Raw genomic sequence first — 20,013 nt, forward strand, 5'->3', positions numbered from 1 at the left:
GGCACTCCTGAGATTACATTATTCTTCCGAGTAGCAAGAAGCTACGGCTGCGACGCATGGCGGCGGATCAGATCGTTTTCTCTATCTCTATGGGCAGGCCTCTCTTGAATTCCACGTACGGGTGCGCCATCGGGACGTCCTCGCCGTCCAGCCTCCACCGTACCGTCATGTGTACCGCGTACATGCATTGCCGGAATCATGCATATGATTAGTATTCCGTTAGGTTTCAAAAAATATGCTTTTCAGGACAAATTACACATGAGTTTTATATTTTCAAACTAAATATTTCGAAAGCTATTGCCAATAAAAAAATTTTACCAAATTTTGATCAAAACGTCACGTATTTATTATTTGTAACCGAAGGGCACGCGCGGGCGTGTGTGTTTTAATTTCAGCAAAATGCAACCTAACACTCTATAAAGTCGATCCCTAATGAAAAGCAGCGGGGGTGTTTGGTTTGGGGCTGCTAACCTTTAGGATTAAAGTTTAGGTCTTTGTAGTCCCTAAACTACTAAATAGAGTGACTAAAAGTTGTTAAACTTTAGTCCCTAAAGTTTAGCCATTTAGTCCTTAAGAGGTTGCTAAAAGGAACTAAAGGAGATCTTAGACAGGATCTGCTCCTCATTAATACCCGTCCCTCCCCCCACCACCCCTCCCGATCCAATCCTCCTCTGCACCCACCCCGCCGCTGGCCCCCGGCCACCCACCTGCAGCTCCCGCCTGCCCCCGCCCCCGGCCACCCGCCCGCCGCTGCTCCGCTCCCGCCCGCCGCTCCGCTCCTCTCCCACTCCCGCTCGCCGCCCCACCCGCTCCGCCACTGTTGCTCCCGTCGGTCTCTCCCGCCCACCTGCCCTGCCGCTGCGCCTCGCCCCGAAGGCCAGCAGGGCAAGGCATGGTGGGAGGATGGCGGGAGCGTGGGTGATGGGGGCAGGAGGCATTGATCAGGAGGTAGTTTTGTCTTTGTTCAACAGCTTTAATGACCTTTAGTCGCTAGAAACAAAACAGGAGGAATAAACTTTAGTCCAATGAATAAGGGGACTAAAGTTTAGTTTAGTCCTTTAACCAAATTTATTCCAATACAATATAACAAAATACAATATGACCAAATTTATTCCGGGGCTTAATTCCAAACTTCATAACAAAATACAATATGATATCTATATTTACAAATGCACAAATTAAACACACAAGCGCTACACCTAGTGGGTAAGCTTATTGGTTTCGGATTTATTAGTAGATGGTGATCCTTTATTCGACGGCACGACACTTCGTTCTATACAACCTTAGAACACGATGACAGAATTGGACATGTTGTATTTCATCTTCTCAAGGTTGGGCGCGACGGCGAGCTGGATCATCAGCGGCGGCCCGCAGACGAGGGCCAGCGTGTCGTCGTCGTCGCCGCCCTCCGGCAGGTGTTCCCGCAGGATGGCCTCCGTCACGGCCCCGACGCTGTACTTCCACCCCTCCTCCGGCCGCCTCACCTGGCTGATCACGTACCACACCTTGAGCCTGTCGGGGAACTCCGCCGCCCACCGGTCGAGCTCGCCGCGCAGGAGGATGTCGTCCTCCGTCCGGTTGGCGTACACGAGGTGCATCACCGTCGTCCCGTCCTCCGGCTGGTCGCGCAGCGCCGCCTGGATCACCTGGTAGATCGGCGTGATCCCGCTCCCGCCGGCGACCATGGCGAGGCGCCTCGCCCTGCGCGGCTCGCCGCCGTTGATCACGAAGCTGCCGCGGCCGACGTACTCGACGTGGCCGAGAGGGCCCTTGACGTCGATGTAGGAGCCGACCGGAAGCGCGTCCAGGTGCTGGGTCATGCGGCCGCCGTCGGGGAAGTTAGGGTGCTCGTCCTTGAAGTACACCTTCACGAGGAGGTCGAAGTGGCCGACCTCGTCGACGGAGCTCGTCGGCGTGTACGCGCGCATGCAGAGCTTCCCGGCGATGTTGGCGCACACGAAGAGGTGCTTGCCGACGGGGAGGCCGAGCACCTGGTCGGACGACGGCAGCGCGAAGCGGAGCAGGCGGACGTGGCGGGAGAGCTCCTTCCTTCCGACGAGGCGGCAGCGGACCTTCTCGCGCGGGTTGGAGAGCGCGACGGGCGCCGCCGCCGGCGCCGCCCTGATGGCCTGTTGGATGATGGGCGTGGTGTCCGGGCTGTCGCCGGTGCCGGCGGTGACGACGAGCTCGCCGATGAGGTAGGGGACGAGGAGCGCCTTGGCCTTGTCGGAGTGGATGGCGTCGAACTCCTCGGTGCAGTCGGTGCCGGCGTTGATGAGGATGCTGTCGGCGCCGCCCGGGTGGTCCTTGAGGTACTCGGTGCAGTCATAGACGTGGCCGTGGACGACGATCCACGCCGAGTCCCGCGACGCGTGCTCGCGCACCTCGGACATGGTGAACTTCTTGTTGGAGGCTTTGGTGGTGGTGGTGTCCGTGACGACGGTCGCCGCAGACGTGCTCCGGTGGATCCCCGGCGGCGCGGCGGCGGCCTCCGCGATCTCGAGGTGCTTCTGACGCGCCATCCACCCGCCCGGCTGGTTCCCCGGCTGCACCGGATGGTCGAACACCATCCCGATCTCCCCCTTGCGCGGCCGGCACACGTTGATCCTCACCTTGAACCAGCAGTTGGTCATCATTCCCTGCAAAATCGTACGTGACGGATCAGAGACAGAGCATCGCGATACAGGAACAGAGAAAGCCTCCCATGCCGTGGGCCGCCATGGGAACGTGTGAAGATGACAATGACACTATAGGGTACCATGAGGTTCCAGGTGAGTTTCTCTGGCTGGGTATTGAGCGATTGGTCCCAGGCGCGGACGGCGATCTCCTTGGAGGCGAGAAGGTCGGCGACCTCGACGTCGACGGACCAGAAGCACCAGCACCAGTACTTGCCGTACTTGGTGGGCTTCTCCGGGTGGTTGAGTGCGCAGAGGAGCCATGTCTCGCCGCCGTCCAGCGTCACCTCCACCCGCGTCACCTTCTTGCCGGCACCTAGACGTACGACCAAAAGCACAGGGATGTGAATTGTGACAGTGTATACATATGCATGCATGTATCTTTGCCAAGTGCATATAAAACATCTATTTAATTTTCCCACCTCTACTATTTTCAAAATAGTCTAAAGTAACCAGTAACTTTTTATGGAAATTACTCACCTGTATCATTATGAAAAAACATAAAGTAATCCACTAATATTCAACAAATTACCATGCCATTATAAAAAAAACTTACAATAATCTTGTAATATTGCATGAAAATTAGCCGTATATGTGATTATTAAAAATAACTTAAAATAAATCTAAATCTGAACTTGAATTACTAACATATGTTATTATAAAATAATATACTAAAAGACACATATATCTATTCTAAATTATCTATTTATGCCATTGTTAATGTAGAAATGTTAATTTAAAGGTATCTAGAAATGCTAATTTAAAGGTAGAGTTCCAGGTTCATTCTTTTAATTTCATGTTTGCACGCACAGATTTTATGTTGGTAGAGACTCCAATACAATCTATCCACACATGATAATTTTATTTGGTGGAATTTTCTTTCCGATGTTTTCATCATTTGGTTCGTTGCTGTTTTTCAATCAAGGGTCCAAACAAACTTATCAACGTGCATATGTATCCTGTTACACGACAGTGTGACAGAAACCACAGCTATAAAACAGAATTATTTCATCTAACCATAATCGATTAATCTGATTTTACAAGCAACCATGTGAGCCATAAACAAGAGATTGTCTGTTCAAGCCTCAAGGTTAATATTTGATTAAAAATACGGATATTTTTGTTTGGTTGTGGCCATAACATCCTGTGGATAACTGGATATACACAGAAGATACACTTGATTGGAAATCGAAAATAGGGCAAGTCAGACAGTGCAAGGCTCACCCGAGTAGGCGAATCCTTTGACGGTGTAGGCGCTCTGTGCGGTGGTGGCGTTGATAGGCAGGATGTCGCCGTGCCCCGGCGTCGTGATCACCGAGTTTGTGTTCATCTCGTTGATGACGTACTCGGGCTTGTACCACCACCCTGCGTTCATTAATTGTTGAAACATCAGTAACATGTTCATCTCAGCTATCCATGAATGAAACTTAGTGCAAGTGTGTTCAACTTTTCATTTTACGTAATTCATCACCTTCGGCGTCGGCGAGCTTGACGTCGACGTGGGACGGCAGGAAGCGGTTGTCCTTGTAATGGTAGTAGTTGTCGGACTCGGCGGTGGTGACGACGATGCGGCGGAGCCACTTGACCATGCGCCCCGCCGTGCACCCCGGCACGATGAGGCGCACGGGGAAGCCGTGGTCCGGCAGCAGCGGCCCGCCGTTCTGCATGTAGGCGAGCATGACGTCCATGGTGGGGTCCATGGCCCGCTCGAGCGTGATGCTGGTGCCGTACCCGCACCCCCCGCCGGCGCCGCCGGCGCCGGGAAGGTCGTCGGCGCCCTCGAAGCAGACGTAGCGCGCGGCGGGCTCGACGCCGCCGCACCGGCGCAGGACGTCGCGGAGGCGCGCGCCGCGCCACACGGAGGTGGAGACGGCCCCGGGGCCCCAGTTGAAGCCCAGCGTCTGCCGCGCCATGTTCTGCTCCTTGCGGCGGCCGCTGGAGCAGGCGAGCGTGACGGGGAGCTCCAGGGCGGGGAAGCCCCCGGCGAGCTCCTCCATGGTGAGGCGCGCGGGGCGGCGGACGAGGCCGGACACCTCGACGGCCCAGGAAGCCCAGTCCCCCCGCGGCACGGCGCCGTGGTTGCGCACGTAGTGGAGAGGGCCCGGGGTGATGAAGCCGTGCTGCATGAGCTGCGGCAGCGGCGGCTCGCCGTTGAACGGGTGCTTCCCCGTGAGCCGGAGCAGGGACGGGCTGCGCGAGACCCACGCGTCCGCCGTGCCCTCGTCGCGAGGGTCGCGCACCGGCGGCTCCTCCACGGGCCGGAGGTGGCGCAGGTAAGGCGAGAGCTCGTGGCAACCCGGATGCTCGTCGTCGTCGTCGTCCGACGCGTCGTCAGCCACCTTCCGCGGTGACGAGACAAGGGCGGTGAAGCCGCTGCGGCCACGCCGCACGGGTGAGCCCGCGGCAGGGTGCAGGACGTGACCCGGCACCGGCAGAGCCGGGAACGCCATGGCGGCGTCGACGTCCGAGGCACGCAGAAGCTGTGCGGCGGAGCCCAGGTCGAGGCTGGCGAAGTGAGTTGGCTCAACACAAGCGCCCATGATTTCCGGCAGAGGGGTTGGGTGGTGATCCTTGCTAACAAGCTAGGGAAACGTTGTGCTAGAGCTTGGTGGTGAGATGTGAACCACAGGTGGGTTACTCTTGAAGACGAAGGGCGGCGAGCTTGTATTGGTGACAGGGAAGGGCGTAGGGGTTGTGTATATATGCCCGCACGCTCTGGTCGATGGAGCTCCGGAAATCCGGCCAGCAGGTTGGGAGCCGCCATGCACCCCACGTCAGTCGAGGGACAGTAGCCAGCCAACCAAAACCGTGTATGCTCAAGGTGATCTAGTAACAAAAATAGCAAGTGGGTATATCTTTGTAAACCAAGTAGTACTTGTACCGAATTCGTGATGATCGTCCATTTGGACCAACGAATTTCGTTTGAACATTTGAAGAGATCAATCAAGATCCATTCAGCATGCAGCTAGTACTATATACACCATGATGATGAACATCATCTTTTATCTTAGGGATGCAACCACAGCTAAATCATGTAAGGAATCAAAGTATAGATCAATTGGCAGCAGCAGCTAACACATATAGGCCCCACATGTTTATCAGTCTATGCTATAAGCAAGAAACCCCAACCGAATGAATGGCCATTGCTTGGACGATGCAACAGCCAACAAGTCCATGTGATACAACTCCACAGAGGTGCACAGCATAGCCGTGATTCCAGGAACTACATACGGCACGATCTACCAACCAATTGGAAAACAAAAAACGCAATATGATGTCCTACTCATCAGGGGCGGACCCAGGAACTTGCTAGGACCAGGGCTGATCACAGCTTAATACAAGTTCATGTGCTTTTCCTCTGATGTTTAACTAACTTCTCCAAAACCTCCGTTGGATTTTTGGCCTTGGACCGGGGCTGCAGCCCGGGTCGTAGATCCGCTACTGCTAATCATGCGTGGTGTGATGATCTACCAGTGTACGATGGCGAAACAGGATGGGATATACTATATATGATAACGGTGTACAGTGGAGAGAAAGAGGCAAAATCTTAACTCATGTGCATCGTTTCGTGTGTTCGTTTGTGGCAGTTTGTTGGGAAAGAAAAGATAGTGTCGCCTAGATGTAAAAGCATCTCTGAACTTATCTGGATTGATTAGATTTTTTGTAGTGGTACCTGTCCACCAAGGTTCGAGCCTTGTAAGTCAGAATGTGTGTGTATGTGGTGAATTCGTACATGTATGTGACCATCTGCCCACTTGTTTCGTAATAAAAACAAACAAACATTCTCGCAATGTCATCACCATGTGGTTACACACTTGCAACAGTTGGGGATCAGGAAGTTCTCCCTTGACTTTGCCCATGTCAACAAACAATTGAAAACATCTCGACTTTCTCGGAATGGGTCCAAGTCCAATAGCAGCTTTGAATCAATTCTTTTTGTGTCACACTACTTGGGAAATCAACCTAAGAACCGTTGGCTACATGCGTTACGTAAGTACTATTTAGTCAAAATATCTGCACGTATATATTTCAAGTTTGAAACTTCAATCCCACTAGATGCGCTTGCGCAGTTGCGCGTGGCCGTGGCAATAGATACGTAGTGACGCACTAGCAGTTAGCGTTTATACATTTCAAGATGGAAAAATAACGTCTGTCTATTGGACAGCGGCAGCGCGTGTCCGTTTTGTATTACTTTGTCCATGTCAACAAATAATTCAAAATGCCTTAGACTTTTTCCTAACACAGGCTCCAAGTTAAACAGCTGTAGTGTGTTTCGAATCATTTATTCTGATCCAAAAAATGTAAGGACTCGATCGATCCTCTAAGACGTTTTCATAAGGTGACGACACTTTATTTATCCAGAGGTCCAACAAATTAAATCTTTAGAAAAAAAAAAGAAAGGGCATCCACCCAGCTAAGATCCAGAGATCCACATTGGCCACCTACTTTGAAGTTACTTTGAAGTTGTCAGTTGTCACATGCTATTCTCTCCAACAACAGCACACATGCATGTAGCGTAGACCGTGCACAGAAACTACACATTCCATTCTGCAGTACTGTATTGACATCCCAATAATAGTCCACTAAGATGTAAGCGTGCATTGTGAATCAAAAGATGAAAGATGACATTTCAAATGCCAGCATTATCTATCAAAAGTATTATATTTAAGGCAAGATAATTCCATCTCGAAAATCCTTTCTAACTTTGCAATGGACACACTAGCCATCTTATTAGCAAGAGCCAAAGATGATGGTCATGACCAGTGGATGGAGATTATACCACTCTTAGTAGATGATGGTTTATGACATGATCATTTTTAAGGAACGTGACATTAACCAGGCAAAGAATATGAAGCTCATATTTTGTGGATGAGCAACTATAAGGCCTATGAAGATCAATTTTCATAAGAGTGAGATGTTCAGTTATAGGGAGGCAAAAGTAGTATGCGATGAGCAATAATACACACAACTGTATGATTGTAACCTAGGTAAATAGTCATTACTCATTACATATCTGGGTATAACAATGCACCATAGGAAACTAAGTAACAAGGATTGAAGGGTTATTGAAGAGTGTTATGAAAAAAACGTAAGTGGATCAATTTCTAGTAAGCTAGGCAAATAATGAGAGTCAGATCAGGTTCTGGCAAGACAAGTATTCGAGTTCTTCCACTCAAGGAACACTACCCAAATATTAATGTGAGGGCCACCCGGTACTAATGGGTGACCTTTAGTACCAGTTGGAGCTCCCAACCTTATCAATCTCCCCCCTACCTGCTCCCATCCCCTTATCTCTTCTCTCTCAACCTTATCTCTCTTCTCTCGCACTTCTCTCAACCTTATTATTTGCCCACCCGAACACTACCCAAACATTAATGTGAGGGCCACCCGGTACTAATGGGTGACCTTTAGTACCAGTTGGAGCTCCCTACTGGTTCTAAAGGAGCTCCCAACCTTATCAATCTCCCCCCTACCTGCTCCCATCCCCCTTATCTCTTCTCTCTCAACCTTATCTCTCTTCTCTCGCACTTCTCTCAACCTTATTATTTGCCTACCCCCTCCCCCAACCCCCACCCCCTCCCCCTCCTGTCGTCGCCCCCTCCCTCTCCCGTCGCCGCCGCCCCCTCCCCCTTCCTCTCCTATCCCCTCCCCCTCTGCTACCTCCCTTTCCCCCTCTACTCGCCCCTCACTGGTAGTGAGGAGCGGCAGCAAGACGAGGTGTAGGATAGTGCTTGGGCGCGTGGAGGAGTGGCGGGGCGCAGGCGGGGTGCAGCGGCGGGCCAGACACGGCGGCGCATGGAGCATAGGTAGTCTTTCTCTCCCTCTCCCTCTCCTCCTTCTCCCTCCCTCTCCCTCTCCATCTCCAGTGGGGCTGCGGATGTCGGCAGCCTGCGAGGCGGGGCAGCCGGGCGTAGCCGGTGGGGCGGCAGCGGCGTGGATGTCGGTGGCCGGCAGGGTGGCGGCGGGCCAGGCGTGGCCGACGGGGGATGCGGGGACGTGCGCCCTGCCGGATTTCTTTTTTTATATTTTAATACCTTTAGTACCGGTTATTTGACCTGGTACTAAAGGCCCCCTTTAGTACAGAAGTAGCAATACCAGTTGCACAACCGGTACTAAGGGGGTTAGAAACCGATACTGAAGGCGCTTTCCCTATTTATATTTATATTGGTGTTTCGCCACCTGCCTACGATCGAAGGTATATAGAAATCGTAGTGTTTTAGAAACCGGGCTATATAACGGAGAGCTGTCGCTATGACTGCTACTGTGCAGAAACGACAGTGGGCTATCATATAGCCCTCTATTAAAACAATGGGAAATCAACCATTTTTGCTGGGAAAAACAAAACCGCAAGCATGAAAAACATTAAAATAGAAGACGAAAAAACATGTCCTAAGCTGCTCACAAGTCAGAAGTCTGTTGGCTGATTGTAAGTTTGAGTTCGGCAAGGAAATTTCACGGAGAGATATATCATGTCATGTCCATCCTAATATCTAGTGAAATTTATAAAATATTTGAAAACCTTTTTATATAAGGAAAATTTAATGCACACCATTATGATATCTTTACTTATATGGTGCATATTTCATTTTTCACTTGACACTTAAAGTTTGAGTATCCAATCATCAGGAGCAGGCCCGGCAATTAATTGCACCAGTGAAGAGCTTGCCTTGCTGCTTTAGCGAGGGACAATGCTTAACTTGTCCTAGGACCAATCTCAATGCAAAGTTTTATAGAAGTTTCATGGGTATTAAATTCTATACCACATCAGCAATTTTGCTGACTTGGCACGAACATTATAAGAGATAATTATAAGAGATAGAAGAGGGAGTTTTATCAGATGAGAGAGAAGTTTCATCCCCATGACACTCAATAGTCACAGTTTCCAAAATTCTTAGTTGGTAACTATGCCATGAAACTATGGATTGAGACTGGTCTAAAAATCTTTATATTTTGAGAGTATATGCTATTGCGTGTATTCTTGGAAACAAGAATACAAAACCTTCCATAAGGTGTCTCCAACAGTTTGAGATAGTTGCTAGCTTATGGAGAAGATAAAAAAAGTTAAATTAGCCCAAGAGGACACCTCGAGGCTCATGCAGTGAGAGAGAAGAATATCGAGAGACGTGCGAGCTTAGCTCTTCACCAAGAACTAGCAAGGATGTTTTTACACTGTTCATTGCTTAAAATATTGATTTCACTAGCTCCACACCTCCTTGTTGGAGACTGATTGGGGTTAGCAGCATTAGTGTTACACTACAAATTTGAGTATTACACGTAGCGTTAACTGCATACTTTCCATTCCAATGAGACACTCATCCACGGGATATACGTATACCTGCAGAGATTATAATATATATATATATATATACTACGTGTTTATCCTGACCAAGGTGCAGGGAGATGAGCCAAGTAAAGCAGCCAGCGATTAAACTTACAAGCTGTTACTGTCACCGTGGTCACACCTTAACGAAGGATTAATTTTAGTGCCTAGTTTGAGTGCGCTGTACACCTACGGATCGTGTATATGGGGTGTCCACCAATAGATCAACTTGGTCGACTAGACCGGCGGCGACTTTTAACTTGAATAAAATGGTATATTCTTTGTTTCGTAATGATCCAAGAAGATAGAAGAGGATACATCGAGGTCAACAAGATGGTAACTCAAGCCGGTGAGGAATAGAGACCCGTCGGTCTACCCCTCATTAAGAGCAAATACTTGATTTAAGATTGACATATACTTTTTTCCCCACACAAATATACCGAAGCAAAGTAAACCCGTGTCCATAGAGCAGGTCAGTTGTGTCAGACCAAACATTTTCTTCAATATAAAAGATGAATGAAGTGAAAATCGTTTGGAGGCAAAAATTGCAGTCAATTGTCAGGTCCACCCCGCTATCCCTCGCCACGCTTACCCAGCATCGACGAGCCGTCCTCATTCCTCCCATAATAACCCCTTTCTAAGGCCAATCCGGCACAACCCCTCAACCCCTGATCTGAAACAGGTTGCTGGCCCAGCAACCCCTCAACCCGAAAGCGGTTTCCGGTAGTGTACAAAGTTTCCCCAACCCCTGACCTAAAAGAGATTTGCTGGTGGTGTACAAATAAACTTTGTAGCCAGATTTTATATATTTTTTTCAAAATTTCAGGTGCATGTAGTTTAATAGGTGTGATGAAAAAAAAGTTGGTATAAAGATCTACTTACGTATGACCTTCTTTTTTCTCTCCGCATCATAACTCCTTTCAGCAAGTACATTGCTACATGTTAGTGGTCCCATAGGTCATCTCATGCAGTGCAACTTATAATTTTTGATGATGTGGAGGAGAGAGAGCGAGGTGAGAGAAAGAGATTGTTGTTTCATGAAACAACCGTCTCATGAGCTAAATTGTAGGACTACAAGATAACTTAACAACCATTGTACGAATTATTGTTTCCATGCAACTCATAATATTTCTTTTTTCATATGCATAAATTAAGGAACTATATAGCTCTACTAGACAGCTTATAAAACAACCCATTGTACGGGTTACCTGTTGCGTTGTCTCAAGATTACATGTCAATGCATGAGATGTTGGTGTGCAAAGTTCTCTCAACCTTTGATTCGAAACAGGCCCCGATGACCTGAAAGATTTTTTGCTGGTGGTGTACAAACTTTGTAGCCAGATTTTTTTTTCAAAATTTCGGGTGTCTGTAGTTTAATAGGTGTGATAAAAAAAAGTTGGCAAAAAGAGCTACTTTACAGATGAGCTTCTTTATTGGGATGTCTCATCCTTCAGTGCCCAACCTTGCCAACTCTTGCCCCCGATGGCTAACCCGCGCCACCGGACCCGGCAATCATGGTGTAACCACGCTGTGTTTTATCCAGGTTTTTCGTGGTACAAATTTTCCGTTTGGGACTAACTTGTCGCGCATGGTACGCATCGACGTACTTGGTGTCTCTCGTGGTATGATTTTGCACACGGGTCATTCAAAAGCCTTCTTCGATTGAGAGTGCCGGTCCTTTGTTTTTGTTTCGTTGATCATCAAAACTCAAAGGCTGTTGTTTTGGGAAAAGAAAACTTCGAAAGACTCTGGCCTCCTGCGGCCGTGTGTTCCATCTCGTCGAGTCCTCCGACCATGGCTGCTGCCTTCGGCCCATCCTCGTGTTGAAACCCTGAAATGTCAACTCGCCGGCCATCGTCTCGCCTGATCAGGATAGGATTGATGATGAGTAGTTTCCCCCCTGGATTACTTTGTCTGCGTCAATGAAGAAACTTCAAACTGCGTTGACTTTGCAAACCAGGTCTGGGTCAAACAATAGCTCTTACTTGAAACCACTTCTCCCTAGTAGTTAAACAATTTTAGAGTTTTATTCTTGGGATATTGCTTCCGAGAAGTTTTCAGAAACTGACGATACCATATTCATCCAGGGATTGAGGACACCGACTATACATTACTTTAGAATAACGGTGTATACATCACGCACGCATGTTGCTGCGGATCTAGTAGTGGTCATAAATACGTGTTTTATTCAACCTTAGAAAATTAATACTATATATAGATGCATAATAGTATTTATGAACACTGTATATAGATGCATAATAATATCTATAAATTAAAAATGCGAAAACAACCTACAATTTGGAACAGATGGAAAAAATATAGCGACTGCAAAACGAATGAAAAAAAAGAGTTGGCAAGAGATGAGCTGCATCCAGACGAGCTTCTCCAACGTTGTACCTGTTAGGATTTTGGTCAGACAAATGCATGTCCTATACCCTTTACCAAAGAATCCATCCAGGCAGCCTGCCTCTGTGAGACACAGGCGCCGTTAGATTTTTTTTTTGATAAAGGACTTCATTTAAGTTTAAAGCAGTGTACATGGTTGAGAGTCAAAAGATCCCAATGTGCAGAGAGCAGTACTGAAAGAGCAGCACAGTCATGACCATGAAAAGAATTTGTACAAACAGAAGAAGCAACATTCTGAGAAACTAAACATCTAGTTGTAGCCGCAAGAAGATGGGCTGCTTGATTTTGAGATCTAGAAATCTTGATGCCCTCCAAAGCCTCCTGAAAACCAAGTCCCTGAAACTGAGAAATCCATGGCCGAAGCTTCCATGGAGAATGCAGAACTCCACTCTGCATATGCTTAACTGCCAGGAGACAGTCAGAACCAATGGCACCATGAACCTGCAACACAGAAAGACTCTTTGCCGCCAAAAGAAGAGCAGCAATTTCACCCATGAGCACCGAATCCACCGTGGCCTTGCCAAGAATCTGCAAACGACATGAAAACATTGTGGATCTGAGGTCGATCAGTACACCCAAGCCTGCTATTTTGGAACCTCTTCCTTGGCCATCAGGTTGAAGAGCAGCATCTGCATAAGCAAAGACAAAAGGCTGCCAAATTTGGTTGCTTTGTAAATCCTGCATGAGATCAAGAGAAGGCATGATAACAGGAGAGGACTGATTAATGGCATTAGTAGTAGCAGGTCTCCCATTTGACAAATTTCTGTCTGAAGCAGCATGAGAATCGAACAAAAAGGAAGAAGCTATGTCTGCTCTTACTTTATGATTTAATCTACTCACAGACCACTTGTTATTGTTAAACCTGTAATCATTCCTCGCTTTCCAAAGATACAAGCCTAGTAAAGTCTTCCTGCAAAATGTGGTCAGAGAGATTGTTTGACAGGATTGTCTCCAGAGTACTTTGAAGGCCATCTAGTTCCTGCAGCAGGAGGTCAGTTCTCAAAGAAAAGGGTGCAGCAAACCAGACTGCTCTAGCAACATCACACCCGAAGAACAAATGGAAGTCAGTTTCATCATGCCACACAGCTTGCAGGTGTTTTCAATTCTAGTACTGAAAGCAGAAGCTCTATGCCCACTAGCAAGAGAGTGCCTAATAAGCCTCCAGGAAAAGGCCTTAATGCGAGGTGGAATGGATTTATGCTTCCAAATTCGTTTGAGAATAGAAAGATTTGCAGGAGAGATAGCTCTAGGACCCTGACTTGGCAAAGAATGAGTAGTCTGAGAAGCAAAGTACTTATAGGCCTCCTTGGTGGAACAGGTACCTTGGGAAGAAGGTTTCCAACAAAGTTGATCTACAGAATCAGAATAGACTTTAGGAACATGAAGGATGGCATCAACCACTTGATGATGGAAGGTGAAACTAATCAGATTATCATTCCAAGTGGACTGACCATTATTCCATAAATCAGAAACTAAATTAGGAAGCTGTCTGTTGACATGAGGATGTGACAAATGATTATGAATGTCTTCCCAATTATCACACCAAGGATCAGTCCAAATATTGGAATTACCTTTATGGATCTGCAACACACTTTGCTCATGAAGATGACGTTTTACCTGCATAATGGAAGACCAAAAAGCAGATCTAGTGCCAATGCAATTAGTTCTCCAGAAACTTGTATTAGGAAAATATTTTGATTTTAGGACAGAAGACATGAAAGGATCCCTGTTAGTAACGATTAACCAGGTAGAGTGAAGCACCAAGCTCTTATTAACATTATCAATATTCCTTATACCAAGACCCCCAAGTGATTTTGGTTGGCAGATATCATCCCAGGACCTAAAATGAAAAGGCTTTGCGGAATCTTCTTCTTGGACACCTTGCCACCAGAAGCGTCTAAGGATGGAGTTAATCTTCTCTGTAAAAGCTTTAGAGAAAAAAATATTCTACATATAGTAGATAGGAATAGAAGCCAAAACAGAATTAATATAAGTTATTTTGCCCTCATGATTAAGCTTGTTTGCCTTAATACCAGTAAGCTTAGCTTTGAATTTGTTTAGGATGAAACTGGTTCTGTCTTTGTAAGAAAAAAATGGTAGGATGGCACAGATGTGTGGTATGGGGATTCATCAAAGGTACAGGAAAGAGATTCTTAATGTCCTGTTTGGTGTAAGCATCGACATGTTTGCTTAAGAGAATGGAGGATTTGGCCCAGTTTGGAGTCTGACCAAAGGCATGGCAGAAATTATCAAGAATAAGTTTAATTTGGGAAGCCTCAGCTGTTGTGGCCTTACCACAAATAACAAGATCATCAGCAAATAGAAGAGAATGAATAGGTGGACAGTTCTGACCTAGAGAAATTCCTGAAAGAAAGCTCATTGATAGCCAGTTTGCAGGCTAAAAGAAAGCTCATTGATAGCCAGAACAAAAAGGTAGGGAGATAAAGGGCATCCTTGCCTAATCCCTCTTTGAGAATGGAAACAACAAGAAGATTGGCCAGCACAGAAAATTCAGGAGTGGAAATACAAGCCTTACTAAGATTAACAATCTGCAAAGAAAGGCCCACTCTAAGCATAGCATCAGTAATAAAATTCCATTCAATTCTGTCAAAAGCTTTAGCTAAATCAATCTTAAGAAGAAAGCCTTTGTGTTTCCAAGAAGTAAGAGAGCAAAGGAGTGAGTAATTTCCTAGGCAATAATAATATTAGAAGCAATTTGTCTACCCGGAATAAAGCTGACTGGGTTAAATGCACTTTATCAGGAAGAAAAGGTTTTATCCTGTCAGCTAAACTTTTAGCAATGATCTTGTAAATAACATTACAAGACTAATTGGCCTAAAATCTTGAGGGGCTACAGGAGCATTTTTTTTTAGGAATCAGCACAATGAAGGTCTTATTTAAATCAGGAGGTAGCTGACCTGTAGTGTAGAAATTATGAACCAAATTCACCACATCATCTCCAATCCAATCCCAAGCAGCCCTATAAAATGCTACATTAAAACCATCTGGTCCTGGGGCAGCATCTCTCTTCATGTTCTTTATAATTGACCATAACTCTGCTTTATCTGGGATGGATGCAGCAAAGTCATCAAATGAAGTTTCTTCAGTTCTGTTCTGTTGGCTGAAAAGAAAAGGCTTATGTTGATGTTGTGCTGTCTGACTTGTGAATAGATTGGTGAAATAGTTTTTGAAACAAGAGGCAATCTGATCATGTGTTGTTAAAGGATTTCCCCCTAATCAGTAAGGAAAAGAACTCTGTTTCTTCTTGCTCTCTTAAGAATTGCTTGCTGGAAGTTTTCAAAAAAAAAAAGAATTGCTTCCTGGAAAAATCTTGTGTTTCTATCTCCATCAGTGACCCAATGCTTTTTGTATCTTTGCTTACGGAATTCAGCCTCTTTGTCCAAAATAACCTGATGTTGATGAATCAGATCCTTCTCCAGAGAGTGATTCTGAGCAGTTGGATGAAGACTTTGTAGTTTGAGAATGTTATCTTCAATAGCTTGCAACTGTACCTTTAGATTGGGTTTCTTTTTCCTCCAATTCTGCAAATCTGAAGAAAAGGAATCTTGTTTCGAGGTGAAAAGGTCTTGTAGATGACTTGTGCCAGCTGGTAACTACTTGTTACTGGAAATCCTCTTCCAGTAACCACCAATTCTCAAATCTGAAAGGTTTCTTTGGCTTGTTTGCTGAAGCAAGTGGCATAGCTAGTATAGGAGCATGATCACTTTTCATCGTGGGAAGATGGAAAACTGGAAGGAAACATCGCACACCATTCAGCATTCCCTAAACATCTATCAAGACGCTCAAAAGTGGGATTAGCATCAAATTGTTTGTTAGACTAAGTGTAAGCAGGTCCATTATAACCCAAATCAATGAAACCGCATTCTTTAACTAGATCAAAAAACAGACATACGAGAAAGATTAACAGGTCTAGGATCTAACTTTCCATTAGCATGCATAACATTGTTCAAATCCCCCATACATAAAGTAGGAACATTAGGATTATTTACAACAAAAGCATGAACTTCCTGCTAGATGGACTGAGTTCTGCTGTGATAGGGATCACCATAGACACAAGCTAAGATAAACTTCTGAGCAGTCGGCCTATTGTTGGAGATCGCCAAAACCTAAACACTCTCGAGTGCCATCCACAACATAAAAAAACAATTTGACCTCGCAAGTTCTACATCAAGTATAAAGAGGCGCGGAGCCCTTCTAGTCTGGCGAGTTCCAAACCGAGAAGTAAAACTCAGTTACCCTCAAACGTCATTAACAGGTCTCAAGACTAACCTCGCAAGTTGCGCGTCGCCAGCTAGGAAAGTGGAACTCCTTTAACCTCGCACGCTCTATGGAGGCACCTCTAATAGTAAATCTCATATCCTTGCATCACCTCTGCTCCTGGAAGGACTCGAGGGTAGTGATTGACAACAATAATGGCTAACTCCAACTGGGCTAACTCTGGAGTGTTCGAAGTCGGTTCCGGACATCGAGCTTTTATCTTCTTACTCTTTACTCAGGAACGATGCTCGGAGAAGAAGTATGCGAGGTTATGACCTCTCGACAAGACTCAACGAAGCAGACACCTTGAGGCTAGATGTTCGTCTCAGATTGCGGATGAAGCCTAGAGGCTAGATGATCGGCTTAAAATGAAGACGAAGTTTTGAGGTTAGAGGACGGAAGTCGTGAGAAACGTGACCATGTGGAAGAGTTCAATTTGTACATGTTTCTTTCAATGACCTTTATGTACGGCATATCCTAGGAATGTAGTGGTTGAGAAAAGATATTTTCAGAATCTAAAGCAGGTCATGGATCACTATAAAAGGGGAACCCTACCCTATTGTAAAGGGGATCAGTTTTTCCAATTACAAGTATTATTCCCATTGTAACTTGGATCCGTTTGGTGTCAAATTCCTTTGAGACCAACCGGGCGCCCACCGTGTTCTCAGCCACAAAACAAAAGACAAAAGAGAACGGGAGAATACCTGTGGACGAAGGTAGATATATATGTGCGTAGCAAATGGTGTACAATGTACTTCTGTCATTCTGTGTAAGTATGTGTACGGAGTCACGTACGTACTTGTCAGGTTGCCATGCACATTCCGCCAATCTACAACTAGACCTAGGGTTTATTAAGCTATCAACCTCCCTGTTCCGGCTTGCATATTGCATACGCAGTGGTACAGAGCCTACCTATGCAAATGTTATCAAGGATTTCGCTTCGTTCTCAGGCTCCTTTGCAGCAGCTAGATATATGCTACTGGCCTAGGTCTCTGCCACCCGGCGAACCAAGGGATCGGATCAGACTGCTGGCACGATATCTCTATGGGCAGGCCTCTCTTGAACTCCACGTACGGGTGCGCCATCGGAACATCCTCGCCGTCCAACCTCCACCTGCGTCAGTTTTTTCAGCCACAGCTTACAATGAGCAACCAAAGAGTGCATAGTTTAGTTTCAGTGCATAAGGGACGACGTCCCCTTGCTTGTCACCTGTAACAGTGCACGAGGTGGTGCAGGAAGAAGGCAGCCTCCACCTTGCCGAGCTCCGATCCCGGGAACAGCCGGAGTCCGCCGCCGAACGGCGCAAACTTCTTGCCCGCCGTCTGGTTGAGCCCCTGCAAATCATCTCATCTCAAGTTCTCAAGAAGCGAAATAAAACGAAACTGATCCTGAAGCCGCCGGCCAGTGGGTTGGGAACTTGGGATTGCGAACAAACAAGCATACCTCCCATCTGCCAGGATCCAACTCTTGGGGATTCGGGTAGAGCGCAGGGTCCAAATGGACAGAGCTCAAGACAGGCAGGAGTTTCCAGCCAGCTGGGATCACATACCCTGCCAAAAGTAGGAAACACAGCCGCGGCAAATGCATCATGATAGATGACATCAAATCACAATTAGAGCCTCAAACAACGGTTACCTTTATATCTGACATCCTTGAGGGCCCTCCTGTGCACAAACTTGACAACGTTGCCGCATCTCAACGTCTCATTGATAACCTATGCAATCGAATGGTGGGTTGAATTCTCGTGCAAACTTACATATATCAAAGTAAAACATGGATGAATCATTTTGTTTGCTTCAGAGGAAGAACAGGAATGAAAGCTTGCTGCTGTTGTCCTCTTGTCAACGGAAATGAATTGACCGCGTCTTACACGTTGGGTATACTCCATCTTCTTGTAATCCTCAGCAGTCAAGAACTCCTCCGTACCCTTGCTGGACCTTATACTCTCATGCTCTCGCTGCATTTACAACAGTTACTACTCCAGTATTTAGCCAAAAGCACATAACGACTAACCGCTATGTACGTACAAGAACCACTTTTTTATCGGAAACAAACAGGCCGGAAAGCTGCCTTTTATTATATTAAAATGTAGAAGCCTGGTGTATTGAAAAGTACAAAAAGCATGGAGAATAACCAACAATGACTTTGTGTAGCACGGCATCACATATGCTCGAACAAAAGGGCCAACATGCATAGCTTTGAATTGTGTCATATCATACCTTCAATTGCTCCAGGCATTTGGGGGAATGCCCGACGAAATACACAAGCATGGACAGCAAAACAGAGGTGGTCTCGTAGCCTGCGAGCAGGGAGTCCAGCACGAAGGTGACCTTGTCGTCGTGGGACAGATCGCTGCTTGCGAGGAGCACGTCTAGGAACGCAGCCTTCTTAGCACCTAACTGGGCCCTTGGCCGGCCTCCTATGCTGGCCCAATTTGGAAGGAATGGCCAGAACGCACGCCACCACCATCGAGCACTATGTAATCTGTATTCGCTCGTATCCCTCGTCCCCGTTCCTCTTTGCTGCCAAGCGCCGCCACCACTGAGGGCACCACCGCCTAGGGTTTTGTTGCTGGCCGCCGGAAGCCGGTGCGTGGGCGCGCGGAGGAGCCAGAAGGCCGCGCTGGCTCGCCGCCCGCCGATCTGAAGACTGGAGCCTCGAGGGCTCCGCGGTGCATTCAATCCCAAGGATTCATTCGCTGCATTTGACAAGGAGAACTTGATTAAACTTGCTAAGTATTATCCTAATGACTTCTCACTTATTGAATTGAGGCGCCTATCCTTTCAACTTGGTAATTTCATGTGATGAAAGATTTAGCAAAGTGAAGAGTATTGCAGAGCTTTCAGTCTTGCTTGTTGAAACAGATTTACATAACAAACACACATACGTCTACAGACTTCTCAAATTAGTGTTGTTGCTACCTGTAGCAACAGTGTTGAAAGGGTATTCTCAGCGATGAATTTTGTAAAGAACAAGCTAAGAAATAGCATGTAATTGAATAATTGCTTGGTTATATTTATTGAGAAGGAGTTTTTCTACAAGTTGATGATGAGGATATAATCTCCATTTTCGAAAGCCACCTCGTCGAGTAAATTTGTAATTGTTAATTAGTTAATGATATTGTATGGATAAAGGATTAAAAAAATTATGCGCACGTGAACCATTTATTTCATGCACTTTTATTTTGTATATGCTATGGTTCTTAAGCTCGCATACCTAATTTTGAATCCCTGCGTCCGGGGCACCGACGGTCTAGGAAGTTTTTTTTTTCTCTTTTAAGAGGATGCGGGGAGGAACATGGGGCAGCAACCCCGCGGCAAGCTAGCTCCACCG

At 46.6% G+C, this 20,013-nt stretch overlaps 2 protein-coding genes across 2 annotated transcripts; both read right to left on the reverse strand.

The window, feature by feature from the left end:
• Positions 1-1,089: 1,089 nt before the first annotated feature.
• Positions 1,090-5,215, reverse strand: LOC117855530 (nitrate reductase [NADH] 1). Its single transcript, XM_034737910.1, has 4 exons — positions 4,147-5,215; positions 3,900-4,040; positions 2,759-2,991; positions 1,090-2,639 (listed from the first exon to the last, which is right to left on the reverse strand). Exons 1-4 carry the CDS (start codon positions 5,213-5,215, stop codon positions 1,284-1,286), a joined length of 2,799 nt encoding a protein of 932 aa, XP_034593801.1. The 3' UTR covers positions 1,090-1,283.
• A 12,309-nt stretch (positions 5,216-17,524) lies between these two features.
• LOC117855539 (cytochrome P450 724B1-like) lies at positions 17,525-19,747 on the reverse strand. Its single transcript, XM_072291398.1, has 7 exons — positions 19,720-19,747; positions 18,900-19,378; positions 18,551-18,637; positions 18,316-18,394; positions 18,124-18,230; positions 17,890-18,014; positions 17,525-17,793 (listed from the first exon to the last, which is right to left on the reverse strand). The coding sequence occupies exons 1-7, from the start codon at positions 19,745-19,747 to the stop codon at positions 17,646-17,648; spliced, it is 1,053 nt and encodes a 350-aa protein (XP_072147499.1). The 3' UTR covers positions 17,525-17,645.
• Between the last annotated feature and the right edge of the window lie 266 nt (positions 19,748-20,013).

The sequence above is a fragment of the Setaria viridis genome, chromosome 1 (assembly GCF_005286985.2).
Source record: "Setaria viridis chromosome 1, Setaria_viridis_v4.0, whole genome shotgun sequence".
Taxonomy (NCBI): Eukaryota; Viridiplantae; Streptophyta; class Magnoliopsida; order Poales; family Poaceae; genus Setaria; species Setaria viridis.